The sequence below is a fragment of the Brassica oleracea genome, chromosome C3 (assembly GCF_000695525.1).
Source record: "Brassica oleracea var. oleracea cultivar TO1000 chromosome C3, BOL, whole genome shotgun sequence".
NCBI classification, from domain to species: Eukaryota; Viridiplantae; Streptophyta; class Magnoliopsida; order Brassicales; family Brassicaceae; genus Brassica; species Brassica oleracea.
Genome location: NC_027750.1, coordinates 31110439 through 31126426, shown reverse-complemented (window position 1 = coordinate 31126426; position 15988 = coordinate 31110439). Strand labels below are relative to the sequence as shown.

Genomic DNA, 15988 nt, shown 5'->3' with positions numbered 1-15988 from the left:
TTACACATTCATCAATATGCTAGTCGATTTTCAAGGAATCGATTCCAACATAAGTAAAGATAAACTTGAATCAACCTCGGTATGGGTATAGACAATGAGCATGGACATTAGATTATTTTTGTTTTTTTTGTTCTCTTTTTGAATTAAACCGAATAAAAAATTTGGAAAGCTGATTCTTTGGTTTGGTTATTCAAATAGATCAATTCGGTTATCGGTTTAGTTTCAGAAAAAAATGAAGAATTTTGATATATTTTGGTTAAATTTGTATATTTTGTTTCTGTTATTGGAGGAGAAATAAGTTAGCTCTTGCTAACACAGATAAACAAAATTTTGGTTGGGTGTATAAAACAGTTGGAAAAGCCTAAAAACCAATCAACCCAACCGAAATCATTTTCGAATTGTCGACCGGTTTGGACTTAAACCGAATGAAACCACCAAAAAAAAAGGTTCGAATCGTTTCCATTCTGTTTGGGGTTTATACATATTGAAGAGACAAATTCGGGATCACAGAGAGAAGATGGAATCTGTTCTGCTCCCAACGCTAACAAAGAAGGAAGAGATCGATCGGATCATCAACAACACGATCGATAAAGTGCTCGTCCTACGATTCGGCCGTACCTCCGACGAAAACTGTCTTCTTCTCGATGACATTGTATGCTTCCTTTTCTCTCTGCACTCATTATCTTCTTCGTCTCTCATAATTTCGAATTTTTCAGCTCGAGAAATCGGCGAGGGATGTATCGAAATTCGCTACGGTAGCTTTGGTGGACGTTGATTCGGATCAAGTTCAAGTTTACGTCAACTACTTCGACATCACTCTGTTCCCTTCCACTGTCTTCTTCTTCAACGCTCATCACATGAAACTTGATTCTGGGTAGATTAGATTCTTGTTTCACATAAAAATTACAAAGCTTTGATTTTTTTTTTTTTTAAAGTTTAATTCTGATTTTGTAATTTTTATTACAGAACTGCTGATCATACCAAGTGGGTCGGTAAATTCCACGAGAAACAAGACTTTATTGATGTCGTTGAGGTAAAAAAAAAAACACAAATTCAGTTTCATTAGTCTCTGTATATATTTGTATTTAGAGTTCAAATCCTCTGTTTTGTCTTTTTGTATGAAGGTAATATTCAGAGGAGCTATGAAAGGGAAGATGATTGTTCACTGTCCGCTTCCTCCAGAGAGAATACCAAAGTACCAACTTTTATACAAAGATGTGTAGACTAGACAAAACTGAGTGTATTGTTCTTCTACTTGCAAACTCTGTTTCTCATCCCCTTAATGTTGGAATAATAACATTTACACGACATTTTTCTAGATTTACATATATGTTTTTTTTTTTTTTGTACAGAATTAAACAAATACGAAGGAATGTGAACTTAAACCCGTTTCTTGATTCTCTTGATGTTTGTAAACGTCTTCAGGGTTTGTTTTCTCTTTTCTTGCTTTTAGCGACGAGTTCCATAGACATGGATCGAAGTCTGCTTGTTATCTCGGTGAATGGAGGACGAGCATCCGGGTCTATGTCCCAGCATTGTTCCATCAGCTTTTTCCATTCCGGAGTACATGTTTTCGGTATTGGTGGTCGAAGCGTGTTCTTCACAATCCCACCTTTCAAAGAGGGAAACAAATAAGCAAAGAGGAAACAAGTGGCAAGTGAAGAAAAAAAAAACTGTGCAACTTACCAATGATTGCTCCACAATGCATATCTGCATAGGGCTCCTCTCCCGTTAGAATCTCCCATAGGCAGATCCCATATGAAAATACATCGACCTGTTCACACCAGAGTTACATAAGTTGTGTGTTTCTAGTGGAATGCAAATTTAGATTAGTTTTTTTCTCTTACTTTCTCGGAAACCCGGGTGCTGCTTCCATTCAAGAGTTCTGGTGCCATCCATGGAAGTGTTCCTCTCACTCCTCCAGATACCAAAGTGTTACGTTTGATTCTAGATAAGCCAAGATCTCCCACCTGCAGAAATCCTCATGCTCAAGACTCAATGGTGGATGAGATTGTTTGTCATCAAGTATGTTTACCTTGCATATAGGCCGTTGTGGATCCCTTAGATTGACGAGTAAGTTCTCACATTTGAGATCAAAGTGGACTATGTTCTTCAAGTGCAAATACTCCATTCCAAAAGCAGCATCCATTGCTATTATTATCTTTTTCCGAGCGTCGAGCAATCTGTCTCTCTTGACAAGAGCATGCCTTAGTGACCCATTCACCATGAACTCAGTAACAGTCGCTAATGTTCCTCCGGTTCCATCAGGGACTATACCATAGAATGCAACAACGTTTGGGTGATGAAGATTTGAGAGTATCTGTGCTTCCCTCCAGAAATCTTTGGTCTGATAAAGAAAGCAAAGAACCTTAATTCTCAATTTTGTTGCAGAGCTAGAATCCATGGTATGTGTATGACCAGACTTCACAGTAGGACTTAAGAGAGCAGCAAAAAAAAAAACATATAAAAGACAGACACAAAAGACTTGAGGACTAACCAAGCGTTCACGTTCAGATGATCTTCCTCCAAAGCAGCTTTTCCTTATTCTCTTTATTGCGACATCGGTTCCTCGCCATTTGCCATGGAAGACAGTTCCATATGTCCCCGATCCAAGTTCTGTTAGGTCTTCAAGATCAGCGTTCTTTATCATCTGAAGGTTTAGAATATGTAAAAGAAAAATCAATTTCCAAAGCATGTCAAACATAAGTATCATCATCTGTCTAAAAGTTCTGTTTAGAGAATACAAGCTTAAGGAGACAGAATGCCTCAGCTGAGCATTTTCAATTTTCCAAGCCGGATTTACTAAAATGGATGAATAACAGTCATAATATGATTAAGGATGACTCAGTTTTCTAAAGTAACAAGCTTGAGTACCTGCAAGCCATACACACTGGCTTCCATTTCAACTATGAGTGTGTCGGCAAAACTATTCACTTTCTCATCAACATTAGCTTCAGCCTCCTGTCAACAAGCGACAATTATGAGAACAAGACCGTCCCTTGGCTTAAATTATAAGTTTACAAACAAGTAAAATTACTACCTCAGAGAGGGAGAGAGGATCAATGCTGTCCAACTTTGTGTGTGGAGTGGTTACGAGTGAATCTTGCCTTTGGACAGATGGGATCTTCAATTTGTAAGTTTCATTGGTTATCTCTGGCGCTGCCTGATTCAAATCCATGCTTTGGATTCTCATATGGCCTGAACCACTTTCCCTTTGTACTCTCTGCACGTCATTATCAGTTTTTTACTACTACAATCTGATAGAAAATCATGTACTGGTGACAAATATAAATGGATTTTTGGAATACTCACGTTCTTTTGTGTTGGATCAAGCTCTAAAAGCCCTGTCTCATGAACAATATCTCTCTTTGCTGATTCCGAAGAGATGTTGAACAAGAAATCCACATCAGAGTTCGCTCTCTTACTTAACAACACCCCTGAAACTTCCAAATTCGCTGCCCTGACAGCTTGATTTACAGGTTCTTGAATATGATCAAATAGTCTCCTTTCCTGATTTGGGGTGTCATCTGCAATGCCTTCGTCCAACGAAATTAGATTCCCAGATGAGGTTCCAGCCATCAAAAGATCATTATCTTGCATTATTTGCTTCCATGGGTCATCATTAACCACTGAGGTCTGGTTTCCATAGTTCTTGCATTCTATGTTAGTAGGGATCACTCTTGTCCCCATAACTTTCCCACTGTTCCTTTCTTGATTCAGAAAAATCTCATCATAATGATTGCCTACATCAGAAACGTCTCTATGCAATGCTGGTCCTGGTCCTCCTCCGAAATCGAGTATATTACTTTGTGTACGACGGCTAGATAGATCGATGTTCCTATGCTCCTGCACTGTCTTCTCTTCCGTTTGTTTCTTTGTAAAGTTCAACGGCGAAGATGGGCTCTGTCTCTCTTGTGAGAAATAGCTGGAATGTCCACCGTTAACCTCCAACGTAGAGTCTGAGTGCGAGTGTGGTATCCCCAAGAAGGAATCATTCGAATTCGTAGAGCCAGAAAACGAGACCTTAGGTTCCTCAGGTATGCACGGTTTCTCGCAGTAGAACCTAATGGGAGTTTCATGGTTCTTGCTAAAGCCCATCCCGTAAGAGTTCTCCGCCTCGTGCTTGTAAGTTTGAAAGTTCACCGAAGGCTCTGGTTGAGGTAGAGTGAAGGAGTTATTGCTCTCGGAGCTCGAGTTGTCGCCAAGGAACTGCGAGCAATCCTTGTGCATGAACGGGGAAGGAGAGATAGGAGGCGATGGATAAGCAGACATGTTATACTGAACTCCATTGAAAAGCTGAGTATCAAGCCTTAGCATCTGATCCAAATGGTTTACATGATAACTTGTAGTATCACCAGCGATTTTCATTTCAGGCTGTCCAATAGGAATCAAGAACAGTCTAGGCCTCTGTGAGCCCTCAGGCCTTTCTAGTCCATTGTACTCTTCCATCATATTCTGAAGATCTTCGTCGGAAGTTACTGATATCAGAGAGTCAAGCTCATCGCCCGGAAGCTGGTACTTGATCGAATGCAGCTGTTGGCATATAGCTGAGGTCTTCTTCTTGAGTTCTTCCCAGGAAAGGTTCTTGCGGATGGAAACGATATGCGTCTCTCCTCCCACGTATTTCAGCTTCTCGTCGCTGGATCTCGGCATGATCTTCCCACCGAAGCTGCAAAGAAACTTAACTTTTCCGAACCTGTCAAACTCTCCTCCTCCTCCTCCTCCAGTATAGTTGTTGGGGTGAACACGCTCTGGTAAGAAGACAGAAGGCGCAGACTTCCCTGTGACACTGACACATCCTTGGTTTGAGTTTATTTCGCCGAAAGCCTTCCTGGTTATAACCTGCTTCTCACCACCAAGGTTGTAGCATGCGTTATTAAAGTGAGGCATGTATGTGGAAGCAGCTCTCGGGTCACGTCCGAAGTCATATGCATCAGAAGGGCACTCTGACTCTATCCTCCTCAGGTCGTGAAACCCGGCTGGCTGATTCTGGTAGCAAAGGTCACCGAATCTATGGTCATCGTTATGGTCCTTGAGAAACTCCATGGAGAACTCTTCGCCGGTCTGAAGTGAAACGTTTTTATTCACGTTTTGCCGAGTCCATGTATCTGACATAGTTTGATCGTCTAGTTAGAATCTCTGAGCTGCCATTAAGCGGAAAGAAGGGCTTTGACAAAGAATCTTCAGTTTAGAAAATATATGTGTTTCACCTGAAACATTAAAAGGAAAGAAACAATCAAGTCATTTAGACAAAAAATAATTCAAAAACAAGAGTTTAAAAAAAAAAAAAAAAAGAGAGAAAAAGAAGAGAGAGAACAAAAGCATGCATCAATCATGGCTAGCCAGCACAAAAGCTAAAACACAAAGCCAGCTCAAATATCCTTCTTTTTTTTTTTTTTGTAGGGCCTGTAAAGATCCTACAAAATGAATGCATTCACATTTTCTAAGAACATGCTTCAATTATAAATCATATGCATTCACATTTCTCTGTCACGTTCAAATCAAAATGGGATCCTAAATAATCATATCAAAAACTCTGAGAATTTCTACCACAACGATTAATCGAAAACGCCGATCGCCAGATTTTGGGGCGTAGATAAAATTACCTTCACATTCAAACAGAGGGAGGCGGAGAAACGAATCTGAGAAAGAGAGAGAGAGAGAGAGAGAGAGGAACAAACAAAGAAAACAGGAAGACGAAGGAGAAGAGGGATGAGAGAAAGCGTTGATTACACACTTGTGACAGAGGACCGAAAAAGATCAACGTTTCCGAGGATTAAGCGCCATCGAACCTCCTTTACCGGATCTTCCGCTCAATTTCAAATTTTCGCATTTCACTGATTTAGGGGGTCGCTCCCACACAGAAACGATGATTCAAACTACGTCGTTTTCCTTTTAAATTTCGATTGTCACATGATCCGGCCCATATATTTTAAGCCCAGTTTCGTTTAACTTGATTTTTTAAAGCCCAGGCATGTAGACCCATAACTGATTTAACTAAAGTCGTCGATAAGTTTACTCTTTTTCAGTTTTCAGAAAGAAAAAAAAAAAGAAATACTGTACTTCTACTCTTTTCTATTTTCTCTCCACCCAAACTAAACGACCTATATAATAATAAGCTAATAACAACATTGTCGTTTTCTACAGAATGAAATAAAATCGTGACCTCAAATGTCATCTTCTTAAGTTCTTATCCGTTCTTTATATATCATTTTTCACATGACTGGACATAGTTTTAGTATTTTTATTATTAATTACAGTGTGCTGGAATCAAAATTTTCTTATCAAATTTTATAAACCCAACTTAATATTAAACACCACTCATATTTGCTTAGATTAAGATTAATTCATGAAAACATTCATCCAATCCTGAGAAAAGAATGAAAAGCAAGCCAAAGCTGACAAGAAGAAGCTAGAGAAAGAAGCAATTAAGGATAAGCCATTGTGAAAGAAAGACCGTGCTGTTGAACGATGTTAACCTCCAGATCCGTAGACATCGAACGTGAACAAATTAAGGTCGGGTCTTTAACCAAAGACTCTTGAGTTTCAGATCGATGAAAACTTTGTTATATCGTACCCAGTGTTTCACATAAACAAGATCAGAGAGATATTTTCCTATATCAGAGACAAAGTAGACAGCTTTGATGATGTTAAGATTGAAGTGTAAATTCTCTATGATCATCAATTCATTGATGTAAAAACCAGAGAGTCCGTGTTTATGTAGAAAAGATATATGAACTTTATACAACCCCCAAAGTTATACTATCTTTCACTGTGTGCTGATAAAAAGCACTTTGTTTTCAAAGAACAATAAATCTTTACATTCTATGTTTGCCGAGAAATAATCATAATCATTTGTCTTGATTCAACAAGTTGTGTACATCTGTTGTTCTAACACAATATTTTGGCTGCTTCTTAGTCTTTTTTGAGATTGTTTATTTCAGTTTTGCAAAGATGAAGACTCCAGACAGAGCAGATGAAGCTTCATCTTGAGGAGCTTCCACTGGAAGTATAGGAACATATGGTACTTCGAGAGGTTTTGTTCTCTTTGTTATCGTCAATTTCAATTCTTCTGTAGCGTGTCTGTATTGTAGCCATGCTCAGGCCAAACAGAAAAAAAGAAAAAGATACAGGAACTTTATTTTACTGTCATAGGACAACTGATATTTGTAAAGAATAATAAGAACATAAATTAAAATTTTAATACTAAAATATAAAAATAAAGAAAAATTGCAAAGTCGAGAAAGTTAATCTCTTTCCTTAAATCTTTAAACGCCCCGTAGTGTGACGGTTTCATGGCACTCAGATTCTCAGGATACAACTGCAACATTGTTTCTGTTTACCATCACCGAAAAAACAGAATCTATCGACCATAATTCTGTGATGTACTCTCAAATTCAAAATAAAAAAAATACTAGCATAACTATTCTGAGTGTGACAAATTGTTTTTTTCTTCGTTGTTATATTCAAGGTCGCTTGTATATACCCCACAGACCAAACCATACGTTTGTCATAAACCACACCTTCAACGTAAGGTAATTAATATGGATATTTGAGAATTATTCTCTCACTATAATATGGATGTGCATTTAAGCAGAAGTTATAAAATTAAAATCAACTTTGCATTCATTCTCTTAAATCACGTTGACCATGTCCATTATTATTAGAAAAGATATTTTCTCATTTCTATTTTAACTTTTGTCAACCACAAAGTCCAAAATAAAGACTGAGACCAACAAGACCAAAACATGAAATTTATTTACGGTCCAAATATCTTTTCTTATACAATCAAAGTGTTAAACTTTAATGTATTTTCTCCGTTTTAAATAAAAGAGGAATTAAATCTCATATTTCTAATATGGATATTTTATCAATAATCAATTTTAGATTTTTATTTCTCATTCAAAACCAACTCCGATTTTGACATACAAGTACACTACTTCATAGTGTCAAACATTCGGTTATTCCGACGAACGTCTTCGTCCGGAAACTTACCGGAAAATGGTCTAAAACCATTTAGTCAAAAACGAGTTCCAACAATCCTCCACATGAATAGAAATGACTCTAAACACTAGACGACTCGACAGATCTGACTTCCTAGACAAGACTCGACCTAAGGAATTTTGAGAGTACAAACGAAAAAATCCACTGCATGATGAGTTGGTAGCAATTTTTCAGCCTTGAACCAGTCATTGTTAATAGCTATCGGATTTACTCGGCCAGGAAGTGGCCATGATGTCTTGAACCTCCCGTGCTTTGGTGTAAACCTAGACAATAGCTATAACACAGCTTCATTCTCTCACAGAACTAGGTTCTCTATTGTGTTCATTTTGGCCGTGAACAGTCCTGGTTAATCATGAGTGAACTTGGAGAATATAGCCTTTCCTTCGTTCTCCTAGAAACGGCCCCATTTCACACTTACAAGGTGATTTGTCATTCGCTTTGTTTAGAGGAGTATCATGTACTACTCCATTCATATCTCAAAGCTATGGACACAAATCATTAAAAGCTAATGCTTATCATGTATTCCTTACATGTAGCACTGTTTAATCATCATAGGAACTGGGTATAGGCCGAAGTCTTATAGTGCTTTGGGCAGATTTAGTTTGACTTAGTTGTCTCCTTGAACCTATTTCTTGGGATCTCCAGTCAGTTAGGTAGAGTTACCGTCAAACCTCATCTTAATTCACAGGCTACACATTCGTTTAGATGATATAACAACTTGATCTCATGACACACCATTAATAAAAGGATCATAGGTTGTCATCGCAGGTAACATAATCTCTTTAGATTAGTCGAGATCAATTGTCTAATGATTTTTGTCATCTTTTATTCAAGATACAATTAACCATTGTACAAAAAACTCAGTGTATGACACTAGTTTGTTTTTTTTAATAATAAAAAAAATCATATTGTGATAACTATCACTAAGTTCATTTGACCTCTTGCCAACAACTTTATAATGTAAGCAAAGCTTCCCCCACATTTCTTGAGATAACTAAAAAAAATGCATATTTATATTTAAATCTCTTAAGAGTTTAGAAAAATTATCTACAACTACAACTCTTTTAGATTTAAATGAATAATAATCAATTTCAGAAAAAAAAATTCGTTCTTAGAAATTCACATTTTACTTACAACTATTTTCATAGTTCTTTCAAGTTGATTTTTATAAATCCAACTTATATGCTTTGGAATTTTCCAAACACATATCTTGCTTTTTAGCAAATATACATATCATTACATGATATTGTTTATGGCATCAAACCACCATTTTATATGGTTATTCTCAACCATATTACTTTAGAAACTACATAACACTTGTAAGTTTCATTCAAATTGGTCTGAGGTTTTTCTGGTGAAATATGAATGTTTTGATCAATATCAACAACATTATATTTTCGTATGGCAAATGAATTTATATGTGGCAAACCTCTCCCAAACTTAATTTAGGGTGTCGACTCACGAAATTCATTTCCATCAATATCACTTGATCTCTTAAAGATAAAAATGTGTTTATAACAATGGTATATTACACCATATTTTGAGACAAATCTTGATTTTTTTTTAATCCTCGTCAAACAAGTACTTGAAATTAATTCAAGTTACTCCATAAAGAAAAAATCTGTAACAATAAAACAAAACGTTAGGCATTCTTTACAATTAAAGCAAATAACTATCTTTAACCAAGCCAAAACATTAAACCCGACCAAATCACAATCAAGAGCATATGCCAGTAGAAACCAAAACGTCTACCTTTTAATTCTATTAAACAGACAGTTTTTTTATATTCTATTTAACTCTTCAATTTATAAAATCAATAAAAAAAATACTCAACAATCCCTGTAAAATAGACAGAAGGTTTTTTTTTTTTTGGTAATCATGTTAAATTCATACATTTTTGAAAGTTTTACAAGTTGCTTAGCAACTTATTTATAACAACGCAACAACCCAAACAAAAGAGAGAGCACACCTCAAGGCGGCCTAGTACAAGCAAAGAAAAATTGAAGGAAGGGAGGCTGGACACGAGGGGAAGGCGGAATGGAGAGGAGGCGGTCTCTGATCTGTCTGTCCACTGCTGCTCGAACCATGGCAGGGGGAAAAGCCTTGGACGTGAAGATTCTAGCGTTGCGCTCTTTCCAGATATGGTAGATGGCGGACTGAAGGAGAAGCTTGATTATACAATTCGACTGTACGGAATCTCTGGCTCTGGCTCTAGAGACCCCAATCCACGCGGCTGCTGAGTGGACATCATTCGGCGGGTTAGGCCAAACTCTGCTAGCAAAATACATCCAGATTGATGAATAATAATCACACTAAAAAAAGAGGTGATGGTGAGTCTCAACTCCAGAGCTACATAACACACACTGCTCAGGCACATCATTCCCCACCGTCTTAACCTGTCCCGAGTAGACAGACGATGTAGCATGACTAGCCAAGATATAAATGAATTCCGTGGTATTTGCTCTTTGAACCAGAGAATTTTGCTCCAACTTTGGATAGGAGATGATTCCCTGATGTGATCCCAAGTACCCTTTGTGGAGAACGAGGGCCCGAAGGACCCATCGGATTGGAGCCACAAGTACTTGTCTTTACCAAATGAGACGTCCGGTGGGGGAATAGTGGTCATAAAAATTTGCTGAGTTTCTATTTGCTGGGTTCTGGCTGAAGGTAAATTCCATGTCCCATTTCGAGTTGCATCAGCCACTGTGGCTGACAACCTAAGACAAAGTCGTCGAGGACCAGAGTCCCCCACATACGTCAATAAAGGCCCCAACTCAGTCCATGAGTCAAACCAGAACAAAGCGTCTTGTCCATCACCTATCTCGCATCTCATAAAAGTAATCAAGAAGTCCTTCAACTGGACCAGGCTACGTACAGATTTAGACAACCTTGGCGAGTCTTCCATCATCTAGAAAGGTTTCTGATGAAACACATTCGACTTGAGCCATGAAACCCAGAGAGACTCCACATTAGTAAATAGATTCCAAGCATGCTTCAGTCGAAACACTAGCTCAAACTCCTCCAGCAGTCTAATACCCAGTCCTCCTTCTGCTTTTGGCTTGCAAATGTCTCTCCAAGATACTCTAGCACCTCGAGTCGTCCCAGATTTGTTCCCCCATAAAAAAGCCGCGCATAGGGAGTCTATCTTTGCATAAAAGGACTTCGGCAACATGAACACTGAGCTCCAAAAGTTAACCTTCCCGTAAATCACCGAAGCAATCAATCTGATCTTCCCCTCATAAGATAAAAACTTTGTTGTCCATGTATGTAGCTTGTCAGTTATTTGTTCAGTAAACGGTTGTAGAGTGGCCAGCGAGATGCGTCCATGCTTTAGAGGCAGTCCCAAGTATCTGGTTGGGAAATCCCCCAACTTAATACCAACTAAGTCACTCAGAACCTTCTTCTCAATGTCGAGAAAGCCACCAAAGAAGAGCTCAGACTTGGCTGAGTTCATGTCCAAACCGCAAAAGCTTTTAAACTCTGAAAGCACCGTCATGATACATGATAAGGAATGTCGGGAACCATCTGAGAACAGCAGCAGATCATCAGCGAACAACAGGTGAGAAATCTGAGGCTCTGATCATTTCGGATGCAACCGAATAAGACCCTGCTCTACAGATCTCTCCAGGAGCTTAGAGAGCACTTCCATTACCATGATGAAAATGTAAGGAGAGATAGAATCCCCTTGGCGCAACCCTTTCTTGCCCGGAAAGAAGCCAGCTAGCTCACCATTCACTGCAATAGAGAAGCTGGGAGTGGTAATGCATTCCTGAATCCAAGTTCTGAACAATGGTGGGAACCCTTGTGCAGCTAGCATCTTGTTGACAAAATCCCACGAGACCGTATCGAATGCTTTCCGGATATCAACCTTAAGCATGGAACTCTTAGAGCAGGAACTCTTCTCATAATCCATGATAAGGTCAGATGCAAGTAGCACATTCTCTCCTAAGCTGCGACCCTTTAAGAAAGCAGCTTGATTCCGGCTGATACACACTTTGAGGATAGGCTTAAGGCGGTTTGTGATAATTTTTGAGATTATCTTGTAGACAATGTTGCAGCAGCTAATAGGGCGATACTCTCCCAGTGAAGCTGCTTCTGGTGACTTGGGAATTAGAACAATTGTTGTTCTGTTCAAGTCTTTAAGAAGCCTACCATTTTGGAAAAATTCCTTCACTGCTTTGACTACATCAGCGCCCACAATACTCCAAGATGCTCTCAAAAACTCCACATTATAACCATCAGGGCCTGAGCTTTCATCCAATGGCATTGCAAACACTGTCCTCCTGACTTCCTCATCCTAAACCGGTTTCACCAACTCTGAAATATTCTCGTTAGAACAGCGAAAAGGAAGGAGATCCTCAAGGTCCGCTACGGAATAAGGCGATGATACCATATCTGTTACTCCCAAGATTTGGGAGAAGTACTCTGCTGTATGCTCCTTAATATCATATATACCACTGACCAGGCCTCCAACAGATTGATACAAGAAATGTATGTGTTTCTGATATGCCCTTTGGTCCGCCACTTTGTGATAAAATGAAGTGTTCATGTCCCCCAAGTCGTACCATTGCACCCGAGATCTTTGGTGGTAAAATTTTGCCTTCGCCTTTGCTAACACCTGCCACTTCTCTCTAGCATGATGCTCGAGGCTTGTTGTTTCAGAGTCAGGTTGTGTAAGAAGACGCCTCTGAAGTTCAGTCACAATCTCTCCCTGCGCCTTAACCCATTGTGTGATTCCACTATAGTGCGTCTTATTCAACATTCTCAATTCCTTCTTTAACATCTTTAGAGACCTCACTAGCTTGAATTGATCCGTCCCCATGATAGCTTCAGGATGCCAAGCTTCCCTCACTGTTTCCTCAAAAGAAGGATGATCTATAATGTGATTGAAGAATTTGAACGGCTTTGGAGCCCTTCTCTGAGCTGACGGTACGTGGAACAAACATGGGGAGTGATCCGATTGAAGTGGCTCTAGAAATTCAGCATATGCCTCTGGAAACCGAGCAGACCATGCCTGATTAATGAACGCATGATCAATCTTCTTTGAAATTGGGCTTGCCTCCTGATTATTCCACCAACTAAAAGATAATCTCTTGTGTTGTGCTTCAAATAGCTCAGCCTCCTGTAGAGATAAATTCATGTCCTCCACTCCTGTAACATCGATCTCAGAAGACAGATGGTCTGAATGCTGAGATGCTCTTGTAATCTGATTAAAATCACCTACAACAGCCCAAGGAAGGTTTCAGACTGGTGTAGTAGAGTTTAGAGACTCCAACTCCCCCCATAATGATCTCCTTCTTTCCACTTCATTAAATCCATATACATAAGTCACCGTTAGACTGATATTTTCCAGGGGCATAAAGAAACCACAAGTGACAGTCTGAGCCGTTGCCTTATATATTGTAGCTAAGACGTTAGGACTCCAGACCACCACAATCCTTGCCGTTCTATGATGCTCCCAATTAGCAAAAACAATTCCATCCTCTAGGAATAACACTAGATATTCTCTTAGAGTTTGAGGGTTGTATACGTGTTTCTAAATAAGCTCCAAAAACTGATCCGTTGGTAGTAATCCAATTCTTGACCATTGTGTGGCGTCCTTCACTATTCAGTCCTCTTACATTCCACGCAAAAAACATATTTAAATCTTGGATTAGTGACGTGTGACCTTGCGGCAACTCTTCCGATTGTTAACCAAGAAGAAAGGAGAAGATGCCTCAGCATCCGAGTGTCCCTTAGGAGGAGCTCCAGAGTTTCCTCCGCTATGAGTAACGACCACTGCGGTAGAGTATCCCCCCCTATCTAATGAGAACACTGGCATAGAGGCCTCTTCAATTTTATCATCAATCTCCTCCTCTGTATTGTCATCAAGACTAGGACGCACAAACTCCCCTGGTTCCAAATCATCAGTATTTGTTCCAGCCTTAAAGTGTTTTATCTCCATCCCCTGAGGATGTTCTACTGTATCCGGTGGATCAGGTGGGAGCTCATCAGTATGGTGGGTATTAGAATCTGAAACAAAAGCTTCTAATCGTGCTTCAGGCGTTGGCTCCTTCCCAGCCGATGTCTCTCGAGCCTTTGATCTCCTCCTCCTTTGACTTCGGGACCTGCCAGGCCTTGAGTTCCTCCTAGCCTTTGGTTCCTTACTAGATGACCTTGCAGTCTTTTGAGATTGAGCGGAGGTACCAGCTTGAGATTCAGATTGTGTACTTGGACATCTCAAGGTCACATGCCCAAATTTGTCACAACTTTCACACTTCACAGGCAGCCACAGATATGTTACTGAGATCTCTACTTCTCTACCATTTGAGAATCCGGACACAACTCTTGAAGGTAAATCAGCTAGCAAGTCGACACAGAACCATAGCTTTGCAACTTCAAAATTCGCCTTCCTCTCTGTTTATGGGGCAAGTGAAACTGGCTTTCCAATAGCAGTCGCAATGCGGCTGAGACTCTTTTTGTTAAATAGCAGATAGGGAACTCCTCTAAGTTCAACAGGCACTACTGCTGTTGATATTTGAGGCTCCTCTAGCGAAAATTTTGGAGACCAAGGCGCGATGTACATTGGCAGACTTGCTATTATCCAAACACTTCTTGCAAGCACCATAGCACGAGTACGTGGGCTGGTGATTCGGAGCAGGAAAGTTAAGGGGCTCAACCGGTGTACAAAGATTCTGGGGTCGGCGTGACTCCAAATAGCATTGACAACACCAATTATCCTACCCATATCTGTAGCATCTCCATGGAACCTAGCGAACAAAAATTCCTGAAACTCCTCCTTATAGCTTCCTCGATATTCTCATCAGGAATCAAAACAAACGGAGCTCCAGAGACGTGTGTGAGAACCGAAATTCGCACTGTCGATTTCCGTTTAAATTAGGAAAGTTAGGAAAACCCTAATTTCCCAGAGGTCTGTGGGAACCGAAATTCGCATTGTCGATTTTCGTTTAAATAAGGAAACTAGGAAAACCCTAATTTTCCAGAGGTCCCGGATATCTGCTAATACCACACGCCAAGCAATCAGAACACAATAATGACAACGATAAAGTATAAGAAATCGAAAAGATAGCAAAGTAGATCTTATTCCGAATTCGCGTTTGAGCGTTACAACAAGGTAAGACCCTGGGCTACGAGAGCTGTCGGCGAGATTCCTAGTTCTAAAACCCTAAGACGGCAATAACCTAGTTGAGTCGCAGCTCGAATAACAAAAAACAGAAATATGCCTAAATCGCTCTAAGTGCTAAGTTTGCTCTGAAAAAGTCTCTCCTCCATGCCTCTCGCCTAGGCCTCCTTATATACTGGCTCCTTGGTCGGTTTATGCTTTTCCTCCTCTACCCTTAAGCCGCCATAGCATAAAAATGGAGATATTCCATTTTTTCCGATCTTCGTAATTATCTTCAAAATTTCGTATTTATCCGCGGAAACTTGACATTTATCTTTCCTTGCGAACCAAGCGTAAACCGTCATGCGGCTTACGTGCTGCTGCGTAGCGACCCTTTTTGCGCTCTTGTCCGATGACTCGCGTTTCCTCCGCAAAGCTTTTCGTAAGGAAGAATCTATTTCGAAAAAGTATTTGTCGAAGAAGGTTTTTTCGTTTTTCTCCTTCGGGGATTTGGACGTTAACTTTGTCGCAACCGTTTTCGACCCCAACAGTTAGCCCCCCAGCTCGTTATGATCGTGGATTTCTAGTAAGATCCCATCGTGCGGTATGGCAAGTTCGGACGAGATTGGTGTATTTGGACGAAGTTCGTGTCCAAAAATCCGTAAGTAAATAGTAATTTCTCATGCCTATAAGAAAGGAGGTAATTTCTTCACAATCTTTACACTTAGTCATTCTCATAGAGAGGTTTCATGAAAAATTCTTTCTTCTTTCTCTTTCTCTCTATCATTTCCTTCTTGATAAAAAAGAAAACCACGAGATGTCGAGTAAGAAGAGGAGTTAGAAGAAAGGGTCCTTGCCCGCGAATGTTTCTGAAGAGCTCCG

At 39.7% G+C, this 15988-nt stretch overlaps 3 protein-coding genes across 4 annotated transcripts; 1 reads left to right on the top strand and 2 right to left on the bottom strand.

Annotated features, from left to right (window-relative positions):
* The first annotated feature begins 386 nt into the window (after positions 1-386).
* Positions 387-1320, top strand: LOC106336337 (thioredoxin-like protein 4B). Its single transcript, XM_013775142.1, has 4 exons — positions 387-652; positions 717-874; positions 967-1033; positions 1125-1320. Exons 1-4 carry the CDS (start codon positions 518-520, stop codon positions 1221-1223), a joined length of 459 nt encoding a protein of 152 aa, XP_013630596.1. The 5' UTR covers positions 387-517; the 3' UTR covers positions 1224-1320.
* Positions 1321-1325: 5 nt separating this feature from the next.
* Positions 1326-5872, bottom strand: LOC106336336 (probable serine/threonine-protein kinase DDB_G0267686). 2 transcript variants are annotated; one of them, XM_013775140.1, is made up of 9 exons: positions 5607-5872; positions 3313-5210; positions 3041-3223; positions 2875-2961; positions 2498-2650; positions 2036-2347; positions 1848-1970; positions 1687-1774; positions 1326-1612 (listed from the first exon to the last, which is right to left on the bottom strand). In XM_013775140.1, exons 2-9 carry the CDS (start codon positions 5113-5115, stop codon positions 1422-1424), a joined length of 2940 nt encoding a protein of 979 aa, XP_013630594.1. In that variant the 5' UTR covers positions 5116-5210; positions 5607-5872; the 3' UTR covers positions 1326-1421. The 2 variants fall into 2 exon arrangements, with proteins under 2 accessions (XP_013630594.1, XP_013630595.1); XM_013775141.1 differs by having other exon boundaries at positions 5738-5872.
* Positions 5873-9974: 4102 nt separating this feature from the next.
* On the bottom strand, positions 9975-10909 carry LOC106330369. The gene is made up of 3 exons (XM_013768843.1): positions 10476-10909; positions 10369-10431; positions 9975-10278 (listed from the first exon to the last, which is right to left on the bottom strand). The coding sequence occupies exons 1-3, from the start codon at positions 10907-10909 to the stop codon at positions 9975-9977; spliced, it is 801 nt and encodes a 266-aa protein (XP_013624297.1).
* Positions 10910-15988: the final 5079 nt, after the last annotated feature.